This window comes from Pyrgilauda ruficollis, unplaced genomic scaffold, assembly GCF_017590135.1.
Source record: "Pyrgilauda ruficollis isolate IOZ18807 unplaced genomic scaffold, ASM1759013v1 scaffold13, whole genome shotgun sequence".
NCBI lineage: Eukaryota > Metazoa > Chordata > Aves > Passeriformes > Passeridae > Pyrgilauda > Pyrgilauda ruficollis.
The window spans coordinates 14,444,352-14,467,740 of NW_024511432.1; the positions used below are offsets into that span (position 1 = coordinate 14,444,352).

General features: G+C 43.3%; 1 protein-coding gene across 1 annotated transcript in view; it reads right to left on the bottom strand.

Annotated features, from left to right (window-relative positions):
- The window catches only part of VAT1L (vesicle amine transport 1 like), a 55,498-nt gene extending 33,116 nt beyond the window's left edge, over window positions 1–22,382 (bottom strand). The window contains exons 1-4 of the mRNA XM_041458725.1: window positions 22,059–22,382; window positions 15,990–16,119; window positions 12,064–12,279; window positions 1,661–1,803 (exon numbers count right to left, since the gene is read on the bottom strand). Of these exons, the coding sequence (XP_041314659.1) occupies window positions 1,661–1,803; window positions 12,064–12,279; window positions 15,990–16,119; window positions 22,059–22,288 (719 nt within the window). The 5' untranslated portion in view covers window positions 22,289–22,382. The remainder of the gene's footprint in view (window positions 1–1,660; window positions 1,804–12,063; window positions 12,280–15,989; window positions 16,120–22,058) is intronic.
- Between the last annotated feature and the right edge of the window lie 1,007 nt (window positions 22,383–23,389).

Sequence of the window (23,389 nt, forward strand, 5' to 3'; positions counted from 1 at the left end):
TATTTGCAGAGTCTTCTTCTTCAGATATTTTATCAACTAGCTATCAGCTAAGACTTAAATCAAGCATAAAGAGAAGCCACCAAGAGGTAGAAATCCAGCACAAGTGTTACAATCAGGCATTTTGTACTGTTTCAATAAACAGTTTGCATATTTATAACTTTCCAACAGCTCTGTCAATGTAATGTCAATATGATGCTGAAGAAGAAAAGAAAATACACTGAATATCCCGATTTGGCCTTGTAACGCATCTTTCAGCTTCCTCACAAAACAAAGGTGACACCCAGACATCCACTGGTTACAAACAGCAGCAAAACCAGGCAACTTCAGTCCCTGGTACTGCTGCCACATTTGGGACAATGAATTGCTTCTATTCAGGCCACTGGATCAGCCTCCACTGTACAGGAATAAACATTTTACAAAGAAATAGCTTTTGGTGGCTTCCCTGGTTGAACTGATGCCTCATCCCCTATGAACAGTTCCACATTCATAACATCTCTTATGGATTTTTTTGGTTTTTTTTTCATTTGCTTGGAGTCATTGGTGGTTGCTTTGGTTTTGTTCTGGTTTTTTTTTAGTTTTCTCCCGGCTGCATGCCCCTGTGACCTGCAATAAAGCAGGTTCCTACCTCTGTCCTTTCTCCATCACAGCTCCATCCTGCTCTGCTCACAGACTTTGAAGAAGTGAACACTTTAAGCAGAACACAGTACACAGCCAATATCCATCAAACCAAACAACTGCCCCACTCCCTCGCTGCTGCTGCTGCTGCTGCCAAGAGACAATTTGTCAAAGCAGCACTCTCAGAATTACTGCTGGTGGTTTATTAAAGATCTTTTCAATGCAAAGGGAAAATGGAAGGATCTGAGTTACAAATCAGAGTGCTGGCACATTCTACAGGGTCCCACTTCTGTCTTGCAATCAGGACAACTCACTGAGCTGATGTTAAACACCTCTGTGCCAGGAAAGAAGCACAAACTGGCTTGTTACACCCCTGGTTTTTCATCTCTTGTACCCACCCTGATTTCTCCTGCAATACCAGCCTGCAGTGCTAACAGCCCAGAGAGAAGTCCTGCCACCTCCACCAACACCAGTATCAACAGTTAGACAAACTGAAAACCAAAGTGTTTGAAAGCACATAAACAGAAACACACATGATGACTTCAAAAGGCAACAGGATGATTTTAATCTGAATGCAAACAAACAAAATCTAAGGATCTGAAATTAAAGCAGACATCATGTGCTCTGATATCAATCCCTGGCAGAGGATAAAAACCCAGGCAGATAAAAGCACACCAGAAAACTCCAAAACCTGGATCCCTTACAAATCCACTGAAAATATCTTATTTGGTGCATTACAGTAAGCAAGGACATATGCAAATGAAGGCAAAGCACATCCTTCTGTTAAGACCTTTAGTTTATTTCACTTACTTTGCTCACAACTGGTTCCAAATAAGGACAGGGATTGAAAAATTTCATGTTGCTTATCAAAACATAGGGAGATGCTTACTATCCTGTTCCTAGTGGACAGATGGAATAACTGGAATAAACTACAGCTCCCAAACTCACAAATGTAATAGCCTCCCATAAATATGATCAGCCTGGTGCCTTTCATAGTATTTTGCCACATACTATACAGACCTGACTCAGGAAAACACAAGATTACCTTTTTACTTCTTGAACATAGTCTGCGTTCCTGTCAAACAGGTGAGTTACTGAGTTTTTGATTGCTTCATGTTTGAAAGATGAAGCTGTTCCAAAAACGGTAACATTGGGAATGGTTGAACAGAGCTGAGCAACAGCTTGACCCTGCAAATACATTATTATGTTAGTTCACTGGCATGGAAATTGGTTGACAGAGTTTGCAGCTGCCCATTCGCTCCTGACGCAGCAAAACTCGAGACCGAGCATGGGCAAGCACTTCCCAAACCAGTTTATTTCCACTGAAATGCAGTTCAGCCACAGGAAAAAAGACACTAAATCACAAGGATATTCTGAAGACAAAGCAGTCCCAATACAGTAGGATCATGTCTCCTTAGGGTCTCAGTGGGAGACAGCAAGTTGCTGTAACAAGTGCTACATAATAAAGAAAATCTGCTTTACCTCTTATTGATAACAACAGTTATTACTGAGTATTCAAAATGCAGGAATAGCCCCCAGTCACTCTAAGAGAGGTCTGCTGAAGCAGGACCCCAGGCTCAAAACTGATCAACAGCAAAAAGGATAAAACAGCCCAGAGCAAGTCCAGGAAAATTATTCTTCCTCCTGGTCTGGGCAAGAGCCCAGTGGAGTCCATCAGATGCTATGCCAGCCTTTAGGTAGCACTTAGGGCATTGAAGAATTTGTGCAATCAGATGTCTGTACTTTGAGTTTCTAGTTTTGGGCCCCAGAAAGCCTTTATAGAATTTTAACCTCTTATTTCGTGAGGCTGAGAGAAGGGAAGCTTAACAGCTGAGCCATCTAGATTTCAAAAACCATCCTAAAAGGTCATCTTTCTACAAACCTAGGTTTTGTTTTACTCTTAACACACCAACAAAAGAAAACCAGACTTTAGGTAGCCACACCCTACTTCCCCTTGCAACCACATTTTTCCACTGGAGCCAGTGGATATATCCAGAAGTTTAAAAAAAGGCACTGTCATTTTAAAAAAAACTATCAGATGGAATTCAGCAGACTCTTACTTACATCTACAGCCTAAAGATTGTCATTTGTAAACTGTATGCATGATAGTAAAACCACCCAGGGACAAACACATTTCTGTTCACTCCAACCAGAAACCCTGATTATTAGTTGTACATCCCAGTAATTAGCACTTGGGTTTTATTTAGAGCAGGATAATTAGCTAGCCCTGCATAGCCTGGAGGTCTTGGCATCCTCATGGATTCTGCTGAATGTAACTCCAAGCTGAGCATCACCAGAGAGGGCAAGGGAATTATTTACATATGGTGGCACCCAGGAATTTCAGAGAGGTTTCCTGCTGGGTTACTCAGTAAATGCCTGCTCAGCAAGGCACAGCTCAGGAGATCTTTAGACAGGCAAACAGACACAGAAAAGAGAGCAAGAGAAGGGATCATTCTCATTCCTGCTTTGCAGATGAGGGATGGAACACCACAGCAGGTTGAACAGCTTGTCCAGCAGCTCAGAGAAGCTCACAGGTAACAATGCTTACTCCTGGCATGGTAAATCCGACCCCAAATAAAAAATTACCTCTTCTTTTTAAAAGTATCCATTATTTTCCTGGGCTGGAATCCCTAATCTCTCAAAAATCATAAGAAAATCCATTCCTGAGGGGGTCTCATCTTGAAAGATGTACTGTTTTCAGTGAGCAGAAAATGTTTTACTATTCTGATATTTCATGTCTCTATTACTTACCATCTCATTCTAAACCCTTCCCAGATTTTAGCCTCCACAAATAATGTAATATAAAATTAAAAGAAAAAAAAATTGGGGATTTTGTAGCTGTTCTTTTCTTAGCAATTTTCCTAAGCAATTGTCTTTTCTCACTTCTGTGTCTCACAGAAACCCAACACCCACAGTGATTTAGATAAATCAGTAATTTATAATGCATGGTAGTTGAATGAAATTCTGACATTATTGATCTATTCTCTCATTAGTTTTCTGCATTTTCAATCTAACTTGGGCAGAGAAGGGCTAATGAGTATATCCTGAATCAAAACCACTGAATGTTTAAAAGGTCAAACATTCAAGAAGAAAGCATGTTGATTTTTATCCTTCAGAAGATGATTAACATTTAACAAACTGACAGTGAGATGAATAGGAGAAATGCACAAACATTGGGATGTGAATAACCTATTTTCCTCCTGACTCAAACTCTGTAGTACACCTCTCCCTCCCCCCGGAGATAAGCTTATCTAAAATCCCAGATCAGCTGGGAACACCTTCCAGCTTTCTGTAGATATTTGAAGTCCACAACTGACTCATATGACCAGCTCTTTTAAAATTGGATGAAGTGTATTGAAGCAATCCCACAAAACACTCTTCTACAGTTTTCTGCAATCTTAATTTGAAGTTGACTCTTACTTATGTCTGTGCAAAGTATTTTTAGTAGCTCTATCAGAAATCTAGGAATAAAGGCTGATATTGGACTTTTCATGCTTTCCCCATCAAAACAGGGGAACTGAACTCAACCTATGAACTCAACCATTTCCCTAATTTCTGTGGAATTCAGCTAAGCTCCAAAAGAGCACCGTGGCTATGCAAGTCACTCTTAAGTCTCCTTTCTAATCCCTCAAATCACGCAGCTGCCTCTGGATTAGTCACCACTGTTCAGCAGGTGACACATTTTAATTGCAAATACTGAGACCAGTGTTCAGAATACCCCGATGCACAAATGAAGCCTCCACAAAGGGTTTTGCTGCCGAAGCCTGTCCTGTCACTTGGATCCTGACAACTGCTCTGTGGCAAACAGGGACAAGAGGCTTTTCTGTCTCCTCCCTGCCCAGGCAGAACCACCTCAGCTCTGCTACCAGCCTCTCTGGCTTTGGCAGCAAGAACCATGTTAGCAGAAATAGTGTATGAACTCCAAAACCTTCCAAGAGGGTGCTAAATTTTACAAGCATGGGTTGAAAAATAATCTTCACGTATCTCATTTTTTCATATACAATGCCAATTTCTACATAGATGTACTGACCAGATTCTTGCTTTCTGTACCAGGAAAACTAGTAAGTTTTAATGGCAAAAAATAATTATCACTTGGACAATTAATGCTACCTTTAATGGAATTTAGCAGTCTTTGGGAACAGAAAAGAAATCAGGGATAGACATGGTTACACAATATTCCCTTAAAGTGGAATTAATCTCCTTTAATATACTCATATATTTTACATACTACTTATCACAGAATCATAGAGTCACTCTGGATGGAAAAGACCTCTGGGACCATCAAGTCCAGCCACCAGCTCAGCACCATCACCATGTTTTATCACTAAGTTGTCCTGGAGTGCCACATCCACACATTTTTGAACACTTCCAGTGAGGCAGAACATCATGTGGTGAAACCTTAGAGAAATTAATGGCTTGGATTGATTAGCTTAGATTAGAGAAATTAATAGCTTGTGGAATGAAGGATGTCTGCTAATGCTGGATGTGTCTCCCCAGCTTCACAGTCTGCTTGATGGATTCCTCTTCAAGATATCCTGTAAATTCATAAAACCAGTATGTTGAACCTAATATACACATATGATTATTACAGAAATTAATATAAATTTATAGCCTTACAGTAGTTTTAGATCCAGAAAAAAAAAAAAGTCTCCATATTTCATTGCTTTAAAACCCAAGTCGAAGCCTGCAGAATTGGAAACTTCTCATACCAAGATAATCACCTAAAATAATGGAAAAGTAGTTTTCTAGGAAGTAACAATGAAATAGACTGTTTAGTGCATTTCAACAATTTCAAAGAAAAAACGTCATCGATATTTAAAAGTCAATATAGAAAGTATGAATAGAATGAAACTCACTAATCTAATTACCTTGTTAACACAAATGCAATGCTTGATGAAATATAAATAAGGTGTACAAGTGAGTGGCTTTCCAGAAGGGTCTGACCTAATGCCACCAGCCTGACGTGCCAGCTGCACGCTGAATTACAGCAGATATGGGATCCTTTCAAGAAAGCATCTTTTTGCTGCTGTGTAAACTGAGGGCAGCCTGAGAGCAGGAGAGAATAAACCATGTAAAAGATACCATCCTACAAAACTGTATCAGTAAAGCATCACTGTTTTTATGATATATTTCTGCAGCCTAAAGGTGCTACAGCATTTTTTAAAAGAGTATTCAGACTTAATATTGCACAAGAAACTTGTCTGGAGCTGGATGTGAGAAGAATCCAAGTTCCAAAATGCTTTGATTCCACCTAAGCATACCTGAAGGTGCTGTGCAGTACTCAAACACAGTAAGAAAACTGCAAGGGGCATCATCTACTGATCTTGTGGCATCAGGAAAACTCTTCTCTGGCGTTAGGAGAAGTCTGATACGCAACATTTCATCTCCTGAAGGTGTCACTTCCCAGTTACAGCAGAGGAAATTGGAAACCAAACACTGGGTCAACATTGCAGAGTGGACAAACTAAAATGTGATTATTGGACAAGCATAAGGCAGCGTCTGCTACACTCAGCTCACCACAAATGAGTTTTGGAATGGAGGGCAGGGGGACAGTGACCCTGAGATAATGATCTCTCTCACCCTCACATTTTCTGCAACAATTAGCAGGGTGTGTTTTTCTTATCCCTTTGCAAAACTGTGCAGCTGAGCTGCATCAAAAACTCATCTGGCACAAATCCTCTGCAGCTCAGTGGAGCTACCCCAGCCAAACTCTGCCAGGGGAAACAAACTCCACCTGGGAAGGCAGAACAGCCAGGGGAGAGCTGAGCACTGCAGTGACCTGGGGACAGGACATGTCCTCTGGGGAGCGCAGGGCTGCGAGAGGCAAGAAGAAAGGGCTTCAAAGGCTGCAGTTGCTTTGGTCAGGGAAATTGCTCTCTGTGCACGGCTCGCTGGGCTTTTGTGTTTGATGAGCAGATTATGCTCTGAGGCAGTGTCTGGAAATGGGCTGGGCTGTGGCACCAGGACTCTCACCAGGCAGCACATCCATGGCTTCAGAAGCCTTCACTGCCTCCACCCGGCCTGGCTCCAGCAGCTGGGTACTTAGAGCAGCCCAGACTTGGTGGCACAGCGTGTGAGCTGATTTATCCCCTCCCTTGGCTGCTGGAGATGAAACAAGAGGAAAGCACTTCATCAAATGCAGAAGAGCTATGAACTGCTAGCATGAAAACAGCCAGTGCAGGCCGGGTAGCAGGTGAAGGCGTCAGCAGAGTGGGCTGGATGAACGCCCTGGCACAGGGGCTGGCCAGGAGCAGCACAGGAGAAGAGTCAATTCTAATTACTCACATTCAAGGAGTCCTGACTCTAACACAGGAGTGCTGTTTAATGTGCTTCTCCCTGCTAAGTGCAGACAGAGCAGCCTACCCATGCAATATTTAAAAGGATCAGGAATGCTGTGAGATCTGCTTTAACAGGATCTGCCTTTCCTACCATCTTGCTGCTGCTGTGCTCCCAACCAGCTCAGAGCCCATGAAACACATCCACATCTGCCTGGAGCAGGACCTGCCTGGAGGATGACCCAGGAAACAGACATCTAACCTTACAAAAACAGGGTATGAGCAAACAATCCTCCTTCAGACTGAAAAATACAGGCCAAGGAGAGATTTCATGCTGAGCTTGTTGTAGCTGTGAACATATATATCCTACCAAAAAGATCTAAAAGAAGTGCTCCAAGAAGAAAGAGGACCTAATTTTAATTAATGGATAACATCATTAAGTAGAAGATACATCAACTCTCAAAGAACAAAGATGCATTTACTGGCCATGAATAAAGTCTGGAAAGTTTTCTCACTGGGTAAGACAGAGTGGAGAGAATCTGAATGGATAAAAACTTAGGTGTTTTTTCAGGAAGAAATTAGATCATTCTCTTGCAAGGGTTCCTATATGCTGTCTGTGATAGCAGGTGACTAGATTCACTAAGAAATGCCAGTTCTTTGTCAGATAGAATGTCACCACTTCAGTGATTCAGCTGGGAACACATCCTCAAATATTTGCAATATATGCAGGGGAGACACAATAAAAAAGAGGGCTCCTGCCAAGCAGTAACAAATCCTGCCAGGATGGCCTAAATCTGTTGCCAAGTCAGATTTACCCTTCAAATTCAAACATGAGAACTGCATCTGTAACTTACTCTGCTTGCACTTCCTTTGCTGCTGAGCCTGAAAGGGAAGGTCAGACAACAGCTTCAGCAGAAGCAATCAATGCTCCTGCATGGAAGGTGGCTTATTTTTAGCATCTGCAAGATCAAAATGCTAAAGAATTGGCTAATAATTCTGCCTTGAGTCTGAGGAGTTAAGTGATGAGAATGGTGTTTACAAAATCTTGGTAAATAACCAAAGCTTTGTGCTCTAAATATTCACAAGAGGAAGTACATGAAGAACAAACAAACAAGCAAATGGATATAATGGCTCTCTGTCACAAATATAAAGCCCTGGAGGAATTAATTTTCCAGGTAGATATCATAGAAATAGGGACTGGATTTATTGAAGCTCAAAGAGAAAAGCATAATGCTTTTTTCGATTGTTTTTTTTTTTTTTTTACTACAACAGTCCTGTATTTATACTAATTCAACAGTTTACATAAATAATTGTGAACAAAACTTTACAACCTCATACAAGCCTGTGCTGTGACTTGCACTGAATGCACTGACTTAGAGAGTTTTTATTTTAAAGAACTAATTGCCTCTTAGGGCAGACCAGTCCCAGCAGGGTGCACACAACTGCTCAGTTTTCTTGGGGTATTTTCCTCAGTTGTCATTTTGCTTCACTTTAAAGAGATGGGGAAGTGTATTTGTGAAGGGAGCTACTCTTCCATTGCCTTACAGTCATTTCAAACATTAATTGCAGTGTTGTACAGTTAAGGCAGACCAATATATGTCCTACAGTAAGTCATGTGTTCTTGCAAAGTCATTATTTTCAGCATTAATGTCTATTTATGATGTTTAGTGTTAGCTGGCTTTCTCCCTGATTTAGCAACCAGTTCAGAAGGGCACTTGAACATTTCTGTAGCTTAAAGCAACTAAATTCTATTTGTATGAGACAATTCTATTTTTTGTTAATTATTGAACTGCCCTGATACTCACTTTGACGGTTTAATCAGAAGTTCTAAGTGTCCTGCCAAGCAGAGGCCTGAAAGGGGAGCAAATGGCAACTTTGTTAGATTTTAGTCAGCAGCAGGACTTGAAAAGTTCATCTCTTGTCAGAGCCTGAGGGAATCACGGAATGCCACTGTGAGCCTGCTCTGTGCTTTCTGAGGAGGCTCCTGAAATATCTTCAGCCTCCTTCCCTGCCCGGGGTGGGAGCTGAGAGTCACTCTCTCTCCACTGCCCCTGTCCCATGGAGGAAAAAAGAGCCAGGAAAGCCTAAGCCGCCCCTTTCCCAAGCAATCAAAATCAACAAGCTGAAAAACTTGAAAACCAAATGAAAAGCAAACCCTGCGAAAACCAAATGTCATCTCTCCCTTCAATCCCCCTTGTGAGCACTGCAGCAGCTCCTCCTCCCCTGAGGGAAGGGTGCAATATCCCAGGGGCCAGAAGCAGAGTCTGGGGGTGTCCTCCTGTCCCCTGGCTCAGGGACACCAGGTGCTTCCCCACAAGTGGCCGCTCTCCTTCCAGGACCAGGGAAGATGCAGGATGCTCTGCCCTCCCCAGGGACTGCGGGCAGGGAAGGCACTCGTTTGGTACATGGAGCATGATTCAAGCCTGGAACACAGAGACAGCTGTGTGAGACCTTTTCCAAGACAGGCTATCTTGGTACGTTTCCTTTTTGTCTTCCTAATCTTCTGATGCTCCCTGGAACTTCTGGAATAAATAACCTGACTTATCTAAAGCATCCTGTCAGACATTAAAGCTACTAATCACACTCCAGGCACAGATGGGAAGACAATTGCTATAGTTACCTCACTACCAAAAGTATCTACCAACAAAAGAAGGCCACATAAATAAACTGAGATAGTACACAAGAGTAAAGGTCCTAGAGAATTTTGCCTGTCTCCACTTATTGAAAAAGCTGCAGGATCCTCCTAAAGAGGACTGAGTAGCCAGAACAAAGAACCTCACAAACATTTTTGAAGCAACAAGTTCTTTTTCATAAACTGCCTGAAGCAGCTAAAATAATGATCTTGCATAATGAGAAATGAACAATTAGAAACTTCTAGTCCCACAGGGAGCCTATTGTCTCATTAAAGTGTTCTGGAATTTCTCTGACATTTAGAAACAAACTGGACAGATTTGCTGGAAGTGGGGAAGGGCATTCTATCTATTAAAGCAACAGCACAAAAATAACTCTTTCTATAGCAGCTTCAGTGCCAGTTTTCTGTTCATTAAGAAAGACCTTTGTGAGAATGATGTGCTTGATCTGAAACTGTCAGATTTTTCAAAGGATTAATAGACAGATTATTAGAGTAACACAGACCCCTCTGAAATCTTTATGTCTGCTTAGCAGAAAGAAAAAAAATCCACGCACCTTCAGAGTGATATTTTACCTAAACAACCTATCAAGCGATGGGAAAATTTCCAATTCTTGTTCTCCATGCTCTTCCCTTACAAGAAACAAGGGGCTGTGTGAGGCCCTCTCCCCTGGGACAGTGATCAGCATCCTGGCCTGCAGGCTGGCCAGCCCTGTCTCCCTCTTCCTTGCAGTCCCCCTGGATCCCACACAGCCCTCCATCCCTTACTGCCAGCCTGGCTGCTCTTCCTGCATGTCTGGCCTTTCCCTTGGAAACTCTGCTTTATTTAACTGCTTAGCAAGTGATGGATCTGATTCCTCCTTGTTCAAGGCAGCCAAGCAGGACCCATCCTTCCTTTAGCTTGTCTCAGAGAAGGTTTGGAGCAGCCACAGCAGAGGACCAGCCAAAAGCTTCCCATTGAACAGCTGGGATGAGAGAGGAAGCCAGCAGCTCCTTCCAGGAACAGCCCAGCACCGAGGCACTAGAGCAGAAGCTAGGTGAGAACTGACCTTAACAGAGCATTACCAGTCCTTCAGGAAAAGAAGGAGGAAATAACAGAGAAAAGTGAGATCAGAACGAGAAAGAAACACAGGAATCTGAAAAAGGAGGAGGGGTTCAGCTTCTCTAGATACACAGGTACGTGCAGGGATTGCTCTGGGGCTAATTCTGTACGCTCAGCCCACAAAGGGGCTGTACAGTGCCAGGTGGGCAAATGGCCTTAGAGCTACAGCTGAGACTTTGATTCCTGTAGAATATTGCCCTGAATGTGTGGCCTCATGCTGCTTTAGCAGCCCTGAATTCCACACGAAGAGATTGAACACTACAGAACAATAGTCAGCCCCAGCACTGTGGGCCGGACTGTGCCCCAGCATAATAGGATTATAAATTCCATTCATTTACTCCACTGTTCCAACAGCACCGACCCTTCACTGCCACTGGGATTATGGCTGGCTAAAAATACCTTGTACAGAGAACTCATGAATTTATTCCTTTGATTACAGCCTTCATTTATATGAGAACCTGAAAGAAGGGCTAAGGGTGCAGAATTAAGGATGGCGTGTTTGGGGCTACCCACCAGACCTCAGCAGAAAACAGAACATTATTTTAGCATAAATAAGGCACAACAAGAACATAGAAAGGTACTCGAGTTTCAAAGGCTGCTATCTGCTAATGGTCTCAGCTCATAAAATCTGTCTTATGAAAAAGGACTGCATAATTTCAAATGTATAAAAGTCCGCAGTCAATATCACAATGTTTTGCACAAAACTTTAATAATTTCCAAAGAAAGAGACTTTTCCTAAAAGATACTTCAAGGAACTGGCGCGGCAAAATGCCGACTCTATTTCACTGTGTGGCTGGTATTCCCACAAATTCATCCTTTGCCTGTGCCACACAGGAATGCCTCCTCAGGAATGATCCAAACTACAACATGCAGCAGCCACCACTGGCTACAATTTCAAATTTGTACCTTTTCCTCAGGGCTCACATGAGAACTTTTCACTGCCTTCAATCCCTCTACGAGAAGGGGAAAAGAAAATCTGTCACAGAGAAAGCACCACACACACTCACACATTATATGTGCAGGAGTATTCCGAGAGGGACATTTACTGTAAAGAGGATTACGGTTACATACAAATACCTTTTGCAGGGAGCTTATTCTTTTCACTACACCCTTCTTTAACGTAGAAGTACAACATGTGTAAGTTCAGGAATGCAATATTTGAGACAATGCTTGATCCTTGATCTGCTGACAACCAATTAGGGGTTTTTCCATGAGATGTTTTTCATAGAGTCTAGAGCCATAACATTTTTATTTCACCAAAAGCTCCTGCCAACCGTTCACATCAGCATTTTGATGGGAAAAAAGATGCAGTTCCTCCCAGCGCAATCCCTCACATAGAGGAATATCACATCAAACTGCAGGTTCTGGCTCATTTCAGGAATGAAGATGCATCAGACTTTCAGTTACTCAGTGACAGGAAAGGAAGAGAAGTTCCAACTTACCACCCCACCTCCTGCCGAGTGAACCAGCACAGACATGCCTTCTCTCAGGTTAGCAACCTCAAAGAGCATCATGTAGGCAGTTACAAAGTTCATGGGAAATGCAGCAGCCTCGGAAAAATTCATGTCATCTGGGATCTTGTAGACAAATTCTACTGGGGTACACACGACTTCAGCCCAGGCATTGTAGTTCACAAAAGCCATGACTCTGTCTCCAATCTACAAAGAAGGAAGAAAACAACGTTGAGGATCTGACTGCAGTTGAGGCTGTAGAGAGCAACCTATGAGACCTGCAAGTCTCCTGTTCAAGGTGTGGGTCACTGCCTGACTGTGAGGAAAAAAGCTGCACCACATCTTTGGAAAAATAGCAATTAAGCTGCTCAGCTTTGGGCTTTTACTGTTTCTAATGTCAACAAAAATAACAAAAAGAAGTTAAAGCCACCTCTTCCTTTTTTTTTTAAATTTTTTTATTCGCTCCACTCTTCTCTGATAGAGCAGTCTTCTATCATCACCAGTACAGATCATCTTTTGCTAGCAGAGCTCCCAAATAACAAATGTAAATAATGAAAACAGCATTCTTAGCAATAACCAGGAATTTTGCTAAAGAGAAGAGATGAGGGGGAAAGGTTATAATTACATGGATGAGAAGCATGGAATAAAGAAAATTATACCTAGGATAACTTTAACTTTGTTTTCTCAGTCATCACACTAATTTAGAGGTACTTTTCCTCTCTGTGGATTGAGAAGGGAAGGCCTTGTGCTCTGGTAAATGGAGCACGTGAAAGGGTTGCAAAAGCTCTCATTCAGAAGATAACACCATCTGTACCCACTCTCTATTTTTACCATCTTATTAACTGATTCTACCAAGATATACCCATGATTGTAATCTCCACAGCCATGTGTCAGAGCAGAATTTAGTTCTACAACTTCAAATAAGCCACCTTAAACATCAAAAATATACCTTTGGATTTTAAGGCGCTGTTAAATCTACAAAGTGAATTTGACAAGATTTAAAGGAGCAATGAAATATTATCTTCCAGTGCAACATTTCTCTGCTCAGTTTCTTCTGAAAATATATGGTAGTGAAAGCACAATTCACTATGGAGAAAAAAAGGCTTTCTGTAAATATTAGATACAGTTGGCTGCTCCTAGGAACCTTTCAGGGGTCCAGGCACATCAAGCTCAACTGTTTGCATTTGGCCTTCATTGCAGCTTCAGGTTTTTAAGGCAGAGATACTGACTCTTCTCAGATGGACAAGAGTAACAACAAGGCACAAGAGACTTGGACAGCAACACTAATTTAAAGCAGAAATTGGGCTGCTGGGTCTACGAGGGACAGCCACACTGAGCAAATGTTTGCCCAGTGTGTATTAAAATCTTCACAGGCACAACTCTTACAAACTCCCAATAATTCCTCACTACCAGCAACCCCATGGCATCTTTTACCTTGCCTTAGACCCTCTGCCTTTCTAGAATACACCAACCAAAACAACAACCTGAACCATGAAAGGAGCTCTGCAATGGAGCCACAGGGTAAGACAGGAATAGCATCAAACTCCAGGCCTTTGTGTTTTAACTAAAACTAACAGCAGCTGTCCCTCTAAAATAACTTTGCTTATCTGCCTGATACTCTCTTACATTCTACCAATGCTCTTTAATGCTTTAGGAACTACAGGTATGGAGTAAAGCACAACACTTTTGCCTTCAGGCAAACATTTACAGCACAAGCACATTTTGGTCTCCTGAGTCATCACTTTTGCTTTGGGATATTGCAGGTTTGCTCGAAGCTAAGGGGCTGCTGACAGTTCTGAAGGTTTGTCTCTTTTAGAATGAGAAGGCTGAAACAGAGCTGTCATTCCAATTTCACTGAAATGCCTCCTCCTTTTGAAATACGTTCAAATTAACAATGCCTCACTGGTAATCACTCTGTGGTTCCCTTTTGCTCTTAAAGAAGCATCTAAAGTAGAAAGTCTGCTAGGATTAATTAGTGCAGATGTTAATATGCCCTATATCCTTGCCATAAATCATAAATGATTACCAAAAAGAATGCAGAGAAGTCCCTCTTGGTGATTCCCAAGGCACTTCCTGGTAACACTAAATACCACATTTTACCACAGACACTATTCAGAGCCTAGTCAGATTAGATCTCATTTCTTGAGAATCACCCCCAAAACTGGAGAGAGATCAGGCCTGATACAGCTGTCATCATCAGAAAGCAGCTATTTCTTTTAATGGCAGAAGGAATAGGCATTACACCTATTTTAGGAGGGCTTGAACTGGAAGAGATTTACCCAGGGAAAGGAGGTCAGAAGATAGAGGGTGCAGTCTTGGCCATTGCTGTGGACAGAGGTAACAACACATGTCGAGGAGACAGCAAGCATCTGGTGTGCCCCTGCTCTGTGCAAGGATTCCATAAAGAGACCAACAGAGCGTTCTTCCACCATCCTCACGGCATGTTCTCCTGCTGGTGGATTCACACCCGTGCACAGCTGTCACTCTGAGTGTGGGCCCTTCTCTAGATCACTCCGACACAGCCATGGCTGTGAAGGCTATGTGTAAAAAGTAAAATACAGTTTGTTTCAGCGGCAGGAGCACACCAGTGCACAAGCGTGCTCCACAGTCAGAACAAAGCTGTCACTTCAAAAAGAGACACAGTATATCTAGTCAGGTGCAGTGTTATTCAAACAAGCACCATATGCTGTAGCCTTATGATGCCCTTTAAAAATAGCAAGAACTTTAAAAATGAGAGTGCTGATCTGGAGCAGGGGTTTTCTAGAGAATAGTCTCCTTTCAGAGAATATTCTTCGATATGGAGCACAGCTATGAAGTACAGATGCTAGAGCAGAACTACTGAAGCACAAAAGGTTTTCAAACGGCAAACTTATCATTCAGCTGTTGTTTGTAACAAAATACATTGAAAGACTGCAACTTGTTTCAAGGCAGAGATGGGGCAGGAGGGGAACTGAGACAAATCCCATAAGAAGATTTCACCACTGAAACCATAGTTTAAACTAAACTGACCATTATCTTCATCCAACTGACAAATTTTAGATGCTCGAGAAGAAAAAAATGTTGTCTTTAGATAAAAATATTTATATCTTCTTAAGATCCAGCTATAAGAATTCGGAAAACTTTATTAGCTTTTGACATGGCTGACTCTGCAAATAACTAAGATAGGATTGACATGTATTAACTCAGGATTTATTTCCAAAATTTTCAACCTGCTTAGGCAATAAAATGCAAGTTTGCAGTGAATATAGATGTTTAATATCAACAACAGAATAGGAGGCAGGACAAAATGCTGCTTATATGCCATAAGAGATACCAAAGAGTCCATAACCACTTATGACAACTTTACTATACACATCAAATGTCTGTCATTTATCACAACCTGTCAGGTGAAATAGATATTTTTCCTGAGCAATCAGACTAAGTCCCATATCCAGAATCAGAATCCTAATTTAATCTGCACCTCATTAATGCACACAGTTGTAAGAAGCAATGCTTACTGTAAACAGGGCTCTGTTAACTCCAGTTCAAAAGCTGGAACCAGAATCAGCAGCACCTGGGCTTTGAGTAAAAGAGCAGTGATGACAGGAAACCTGGCCAAGAAAGGAAACTTAACAAGTTAACTTAATTTCTTTCATTTTATTAAAGGACATCACTCATGCTTTCCAGTGCCTATTTAGCCATCAGGATGTGCACATGGCACAAGTGTCTTTCAGGAAGGATTTGAAGGAGATGACAGTGGTGGAGTCAGAAACTAATTCAAGAGGTCATTCTCATGCTTGGGAAGCAGCAAGGAAAAATTGACCTTTCAAATCTCAGCAGGGTGGTGAAGGCTGCTGTCACTGGCAGAGCAGAAGGGATTAGAAACTGATGATTATTTATATGGGACTTATAACTATCACTTTGAAAAAAAAAATTACCTCAAATCCTTTCACGCTGTCTCCAAGAGCTTCTACAATTCCAGAACATTCAAACCCAGGAACAAGCGGAGTCTTAGGAGGGTTGTCAATATTCCCCTGTCGCACCATCAAATCAATAAAGTTCAAACCACTGTAAAACACAGGAAAAATTAAAATCAAGACTATTACCATAGATCAAAGCAGAGGAGGAAAACTTGACCCGAATGAAGGCACAGCCAGAAAACTCCAGGGCAGCATTGAAAAGCTGGGCTCTGCAGGGTCACTGGGAGCCAGCAGACATTCCCACTCTTGGGATGCTGAGCCTTGGGCAGAGGGTGCATGTGCCAGCACAGCACAGCAGCCCCAGACTGCTCAGCAGTCACACAGGGCATTTCAGAATCCAGTGCAGTGAAACACTGAGATTGCTACAAGTGCACTACTAGCTGGCAAGGAAAGCCAGGTCAATTTAAGAAGAAAACCCCAAGCCTCACACATTATAGTTATTTGGGGCTAGGAGCCCAATGACCTAACATGATCTTACTGTCCTAACCTTTGGTGTGACCCCAGGAATGCATCTTGTATTTGTCTCAGGCAGGAGTCCAAACTCTGGCATGAACTTACTAAGCACCAGATAGGCTTTTGTTTTAAAACTGTTCCTTCCTGGATCATGACTGTACATTTTTTCAAAAGTTATTAAGATCTTTGAAGTCGTCAGGTTAGATGCTCAGAAAAAAAATACAGGTCTTTCCCTGCAGTCTCAGCTTTGCAAAAATCCTAAAGCACTTTTGCATTGTCTTTTGTATGCAACTGTATAAAGGAAAAATTTATGGTTTTCTAGGCAGACACAGAAAAAAAAAAAAGAAAAGAAAAAAGGCACTACTTATCTACTATGTGCATATATTGATTACTGGCCTTAATGCCATAGTTAAAACTTTAAAACACAGCCCTGTTTTTATGGTTAGCCAAGCACACAGCCAGTCCTACTCACACATGATAGCAGCAACTGCCTGGATGCACCACATTACTGATGGGCACAAGGATTTATTAGATGCAGCCTTAGTCAGATACTAATCAAGACACAGACAGACTGAACAGACCCAACAAATTAACAGACAGAGCAGACACCCAGCCCTAGCACAGGAACAGCATGGCATTCATGGGATGTAGGTCACTGGGGAGGGGGAAGGAAATCCCACCAAATGTAAGCACTCATAATTGTGGTGGAGGGTTTAGGAGCAACCTGAACCCACACCTTTCAAAATACTCATACACAAAGCTTATAATGTCAACCACATGGAAGGTTAAGAGGGGTTTTCACAGAGTTAAGCTGGCAAATTTGAAATTATTTTGGAAAGATCACTTCTTATTCAGTGGGTAAGACCACCTCCTACATTGCCGCTGTGATGTTGATATGAAAGAGAAATTCCAAACAGCAAAATGCCTGCAAGGCAGCCATTGTTTGGAGAAGGAACAAACAAACAGACAAAAATTCCAAAACAAACCACAAAAATTCCACAGCGCTGATGGTGGCAACCACTGTCTGTGTACATTAATTTCAGCAATGGTCTTTTAAAAGCATCTTTCACACACAAGAGTGTTTTACAAAAAGTTAACTTTCCCCTACATTCCTGCTAGGAAAGGCAGCTGGAGGCAGGACGGAGATGAGGGAACCTGGGCAGGAACACACCCCGTGGTGTCATAACAAGTAGGCAAGAAGGAGACAGGTGGATATGCAAAGGCCATTGCTCTTTGCTCATGACAATGATCACAAATAGATTCCTTCTCATGAAGTAAATTGTCAGACAGTTTTTGAAAAGACACATGTTCAGTTCTGCATCTAATGATATAATACTGGCAGTTCAATTCTGTCCTAGTTCCATTTCTTTTTCATCTGTTTTTTCCCCAAAGGGGCACAAAGGGCAGCAAAATTATATTGGGAGTTCATCTCTACTACAGTGAACTTACAAGACCTCACACTACATAAGGTAAACAATAATCAAGTCATGTGTTCTTATTGTTTTAATTACTAGTTGAACCATGGAGTGTTGACCAGGCTTTCTAATAATTACTAGTCACTTTATAGAGAGTTTCTTATTCATTCACTTCCATCTCCTTTACTCTCACATGTTGTGGCATCCCTGCTTCTCTCATGCGTGCCGTTATTCCTATTCTTTGCCATGTTGAAGGAAGGACAGAAGTTTTATTTTACCTGAAAATTTGAAGATCAGTAGATCTGAAAGCATGATTATGGTGTATTGTTCAACTCAGCTTTTTTTTTTTTTTTTTTTTTTTTCCTTAGAATAACCAAGAGGGCCTAAAAATGGATGGCAAGTTTTGTAACTACACCCAAGACACCCAGCTCTTTCATTGGGATTCAATCAAGCACACTCAGGAAAAGTTTGACTTCACAGAAAATATGTTTCATGAAGAGTGGTAGGTTTAGAGATTAAGCACAATTTATTTCTTGTACCACTGCAAAGCAGGATAGCCTGCTCTGGTGTGCAGCCAGAGAAAGTGACTCCTGAACTTTAAGTAAGGGCATATGCAGAGGGAGAATGTAAATGCAAAGCAATCCAGTGACAAACAGTACACAGCATGTTTTTAATCCGAAATCAAGAGCTGGATTAAAGTGAAAATAGGGAAGGATATGAATTATCATAATCAATACATTGACATAGGGGTTCTGCAAGAACATCCCTGTGACAGAGCAGGGATGTCTCTGTGACCTGCACAGACTGTATTAACTGTGCGTTACTGGAGGCAGACTTTATCAAATATGGAATTATCCTTGGATCTGAATCTGACTTTCTCAGTCTGCAATGCTCTACCTGAACACCAGGTCCTTTTGAGGACCTTGAATATTATTCTCTATAGTTGTGGTTTAGTTTTGCTGCATTTTTATTTCCCTTTTCTTAAGTGTGGAAAGCAACAGTCAATTTGTTTCTCCTTGTTCCATCCCATACACTTGAGGATGCCCAATACCTTCCATTTCAAAATCCCAAATCATGCAGAACACTCCATGACATGGTTTGGAGAGGTGCTGCTTCTGATCTGTCTTTCTTATTTCACTGTAAAAATCCACTAAAATTAATTACTGAAATTAATGAAAAGCCACAGAGCAAACAAAAGAACCATCAAGTTTTGCATTCTTAAAATCCTTCCTCTTAACCACAGCCAGCAAACTGCCCAATCTTAAAATTAAAAAAAAACAAAAAAACCCAAAAAAACCCAACAAACCCAACCATGTCTATACATAAAGGAAAGGTTTAAAATTATCAGGTCTCATGCTTTTTATGCAGAAACCAACACCATAAGAACAGACTGCCTTTAGGAGCAACACCAATTCTCTTCCGCTGCTCTGTTACACTTAGGATTTCTTTTATCTGCTCCAGTTTTTTTAAAGTGCCTTTATCTCACAGTCACAGAGTCAGAAGGGTCACTTCTGCTCATTCCTCATAATACACATGTACAGCAGTACAAGGAAAAAATAACAGTAAGAGAAAAAAGAACAATAGAGGGAGGTGATCATAGGACACCATTGCTAATTCACACAGCCCATCTGAAACATGGCTTCCGTTCATTCCAGCTACTTGTCTCATCTTTTAAACACTCTGTGTCCCAATGTTCTGCTGCCTGCAAATTACAATACAAACAAACACAGGAGTTTCAACTGCTTCATCATTATCAATCAAAAATTATTTCAGGAAATATGCAGAAGCTGTGACTCAGCTTGGACATCGATGGCTGTTCCATTTCTTAGTCACTGAATGAGCCTAACACATGACTCATCTCAGCTGACACATTTTCAATTGTATCACTGATATCCCAGACCTTCAAAAGAATTATTCATCTGGCTTAGTGCTAATAGCAGCATCTCCTCCATCTCCTCCATTTCTAGTACCACACTATGAAGTGTATACATACAACTTAAGGGGTCTAAACATGTGATTCAATTAGTTTTATCCACAGGGAATTCAGAGACCACACAGAACTTGTTGTTCTACTGGTGTATACTATTTATCAAGCATGTACATATCCTTCTTAAAAGAAATCTTATTTTCCTCCACCAATTTGTTGAGTCAAAATAATAATAATCTCTAGTGGTGGTCAGCTACAAGACTGATTCAACAGAATACGTGTTTTGTAAGAAGTATTGGTGACTGGAACAACCCATCTAGTGTGTGTTCAGCACTGCCCACATCAACGTGTGCACGCTGCCCTGCGCAAAGCCAACCCCTTTCTCACTCGATCTCCCGAGTCCATCATCATCCCAATCAATCCTCTGCATTTACAGGCTTGGGTCAAGAGGATCAGCAAATTGATTTTGCCTTGCCTGGAAGCACACTTGGGTGACCTGGTGACATTTCAGCCCTGTGGCCATTTCCAGTCAGGAATGACAAGCAGATGCTCTCCCGCCTGCAGGCTCCTCCACAGGAAGGGAAGCTCCCAAAACACAGGGGGCATTGTGCAACCTGGCAGTCACCTGTGGAGCAGCTGAGCAGGTCTGCTGATGTCAAACAGCACGCCTGCAACTCTCACAGCCCTACAGACACTGCAGCCCTGGAGAGCAGCTGCAGCTGTGGCTGCACAATTCTATTTTACAGCCAAGCGTTCTTGTGCAGGTAGCTTGCTATTTGTGATACATACACAGCTACTGCTTTCATGAAAGTGGAATTCATACATGTACTGGAAAAAGTAAATCCCTGATGCATTTAGAGAACTATATCCATGTGCTAATAACATTTTTAGTTTTGCATGTTAAATTTTGTTAAGCCAATGGCTGGGAAAAAAAACCACTTGGGAAACAAGAAACATTACTTCTACTCATTTAGCACAGAATTTCTTGAATTTTCCATTGTGGCTAGTAAAGAGAAAAGAAACCCTAATACCAAATGTTAATGCAAAAAATCCCAGCCCATTATTTACTAGTACTCATGCAGATGAATGGATATCACTATTTTTCATAGGCAACACCTTGGCAGTGGGAATACTCACAATGGTCACAAACTTTATGAGCCCCATTAAGAACAGGATGGAAAGTACAGCATCTGAACAGGTCAAGACACTCAGCTGCATTAACCTACCAGGATATTCCGAACTGAAACAGATCCACTGATATGTGATTCAAAACAAGCTCACTCCCCCATACCAGTAACATTTTTAACAAAAGTTCCTTCTAAAGTAAACAACTTGGCCTTCACCTTGGAATTTATCTTCCAGAAGCACCATGTTTTCATATAGCAGAAAAGGACAACAGAAGATAAATCCTAGGCAAAATTAATTCAGTCTTTGGTAAACATCAAGTTGTGTAGTAAGAGTCTAATGTGGCTTCTGCCACTCAAAAAAAATTAATCCTACTTTCATGAAAGAACGTGCACTAAGAACCAGCAATCTAGGAAGAACAGTCTGCTCTGCTTGTCTGTGAATAAAAAAAAAATAAAGAAAGGAAAGGAAAGGAAAGGAAAGGAGAAAAAAAGCCATCTAGGAAAACTCATTGCAGGATGCTGCCCGACCTTGGACACTTGTCACCTGGACACAGGGACTAACACTGGGAAATTATCCCAAGCTCTGGCCACTCTGCCACAGCAGCTCCGATGAAAAAGGATGCTGACTTAAGTAAGTGATTCCCAGGAGAAAAACAACAGCCAGCGTGTCAGAAGGGAAAGAGACAGGTGCTGAGCAACACGCACAACCTGGCATCCACATTTCTCACAGAAACCCAAACCCCGAACGCACTTGGCCAGGCTTTCCCTAGCTGGTAGCGTGAAGTACCACGGCCAATCTCCTTCCCTTAGCAGCCGTGCCGAGCGCACACGACCCCGCTGCCCGCCCTGGACCGGGGAGCCCCGAGCTCAGCGCTGAGCCGGGGAAGGGACGGGGCGGCGGCGGCCGGGAGCGGGGCTCCGGCGGGGAAGCCACAGGTGAGGGAAGTCGGCGCCAGAGCCGGGGCTGCGGGGCTCGTAGGGCGCGCTCGGAGCGCAGCGATGCCCGGCCGCAGGGCACCGCGGGACCCCGCACCCCGCCCGGCGCCGCGGGCTCCGCACCCGCCCGCGCCCCGGGGCAAGGAGAGGGCGAGGGGCGATACTGGACCAGGCTTTGACGCGGATCTTCAGCTCGCCCTCCTGCGGCTCCGGCATGGCTTTCTTGGACACGCGGAGCTTGTTGAGCCCCCCGAAAGCGGACAGCACCACGGCTCGCATCTCCTTGGCGTCCCCGGCGCGCAGGCTGCCGCCCGCGCCGCCCTCGGCCGCCTCCCTGCCGCCCTCCTTGTCGATCATCTGCTCCGTCTCCTCGGCTCGCTGCGCTCCCTCCTTGGCCATGGCGGGGCTGCGGCGGCTCCCGCGGTGCCGCCGTGCGAGGCCGGTGCCGCCGTGTGGAATGGCCGCGGAGCCGCCGGGGCCCGCCCGCCGCACTGCACCGGCTGCGCAGCGCCCTCCGCCCCGCGCCGCCCCCGCGGCGCCCCGCGACAGCAGCAGCCCCCGGCAGGAATCGCAGAACCGGGCCGGCTGAAAGGACCGCTAAGATCACACAGTTCACCCTTGTGACCCATCTCCACCTTGTCACCCAGACCATGGCGCTGAGAGCCACGTCCAGTCCTTAAACACCTCCAGGGATGGGGACTCCACTACCTCCCCGGTCAGTCCATTCCGATGTCTAATCATCTTTCTGTGAAGAAATTCTTCCCAATGTCCAGCCTCAACTTCCCCTCGTGCAGCTTTAGTAAGTCCTGTCACTCGTTACCTGGGAGAAAAGCTCGGTCCCCAGATCCCCACCTGGCTCCACCCTCCGTCCAGGTAGTTGAAGAAAGGCATAAGATCACTCCTGACTGAGTCTCTTCTTCTCCAGGCTGAACAGCCCTACTGTCACCTTAGGCCAGCTCAGAGCCTGAAGCCCGCTGAGCTGAGTCTGAGGCCAGGCTGTCTGGAGCAGCCACCCTCTGTGCTCCAGAGCTCATGGCATTGTGGATTAAATCTCCACTCGAGATGCCCAGGTCTTGATCCTCACTGGGGAGCCCAGTGTGCAGAGTCACACCTTCCCTGTTCCGTGTCCTGAAGTTTTTCTCCGGCCCAGCTCAGTGAGCACTCTTGGTGTCACAAGAACCATGTGGGCGGGCAGCCGCCTCACGAGTGGAACACACCTTTGCAGCACGAAACACAAGCTTGAGACTCTGCTGTAGAGCACTTTTAAGCCTTTATACAACAGATCTTTACCTGGTGATCAGTGCTGGTCTTCGCTGGTTCCTGTGGGAAGCTTAATCCTTTAATATGAGCACAGGGTGTCCTGCAAGGCACCCACCCAGCAGAGCTCCCTGGGACTGTCCTGGTTTGGGTCCCTAAAGAGGCTTGGACACCAGCCACTTAGCTCTGTGTTAATGAGGGTCAGTGCCTGCAGCCTCCCGTGGGGCAGCTGAGTGTGGATTT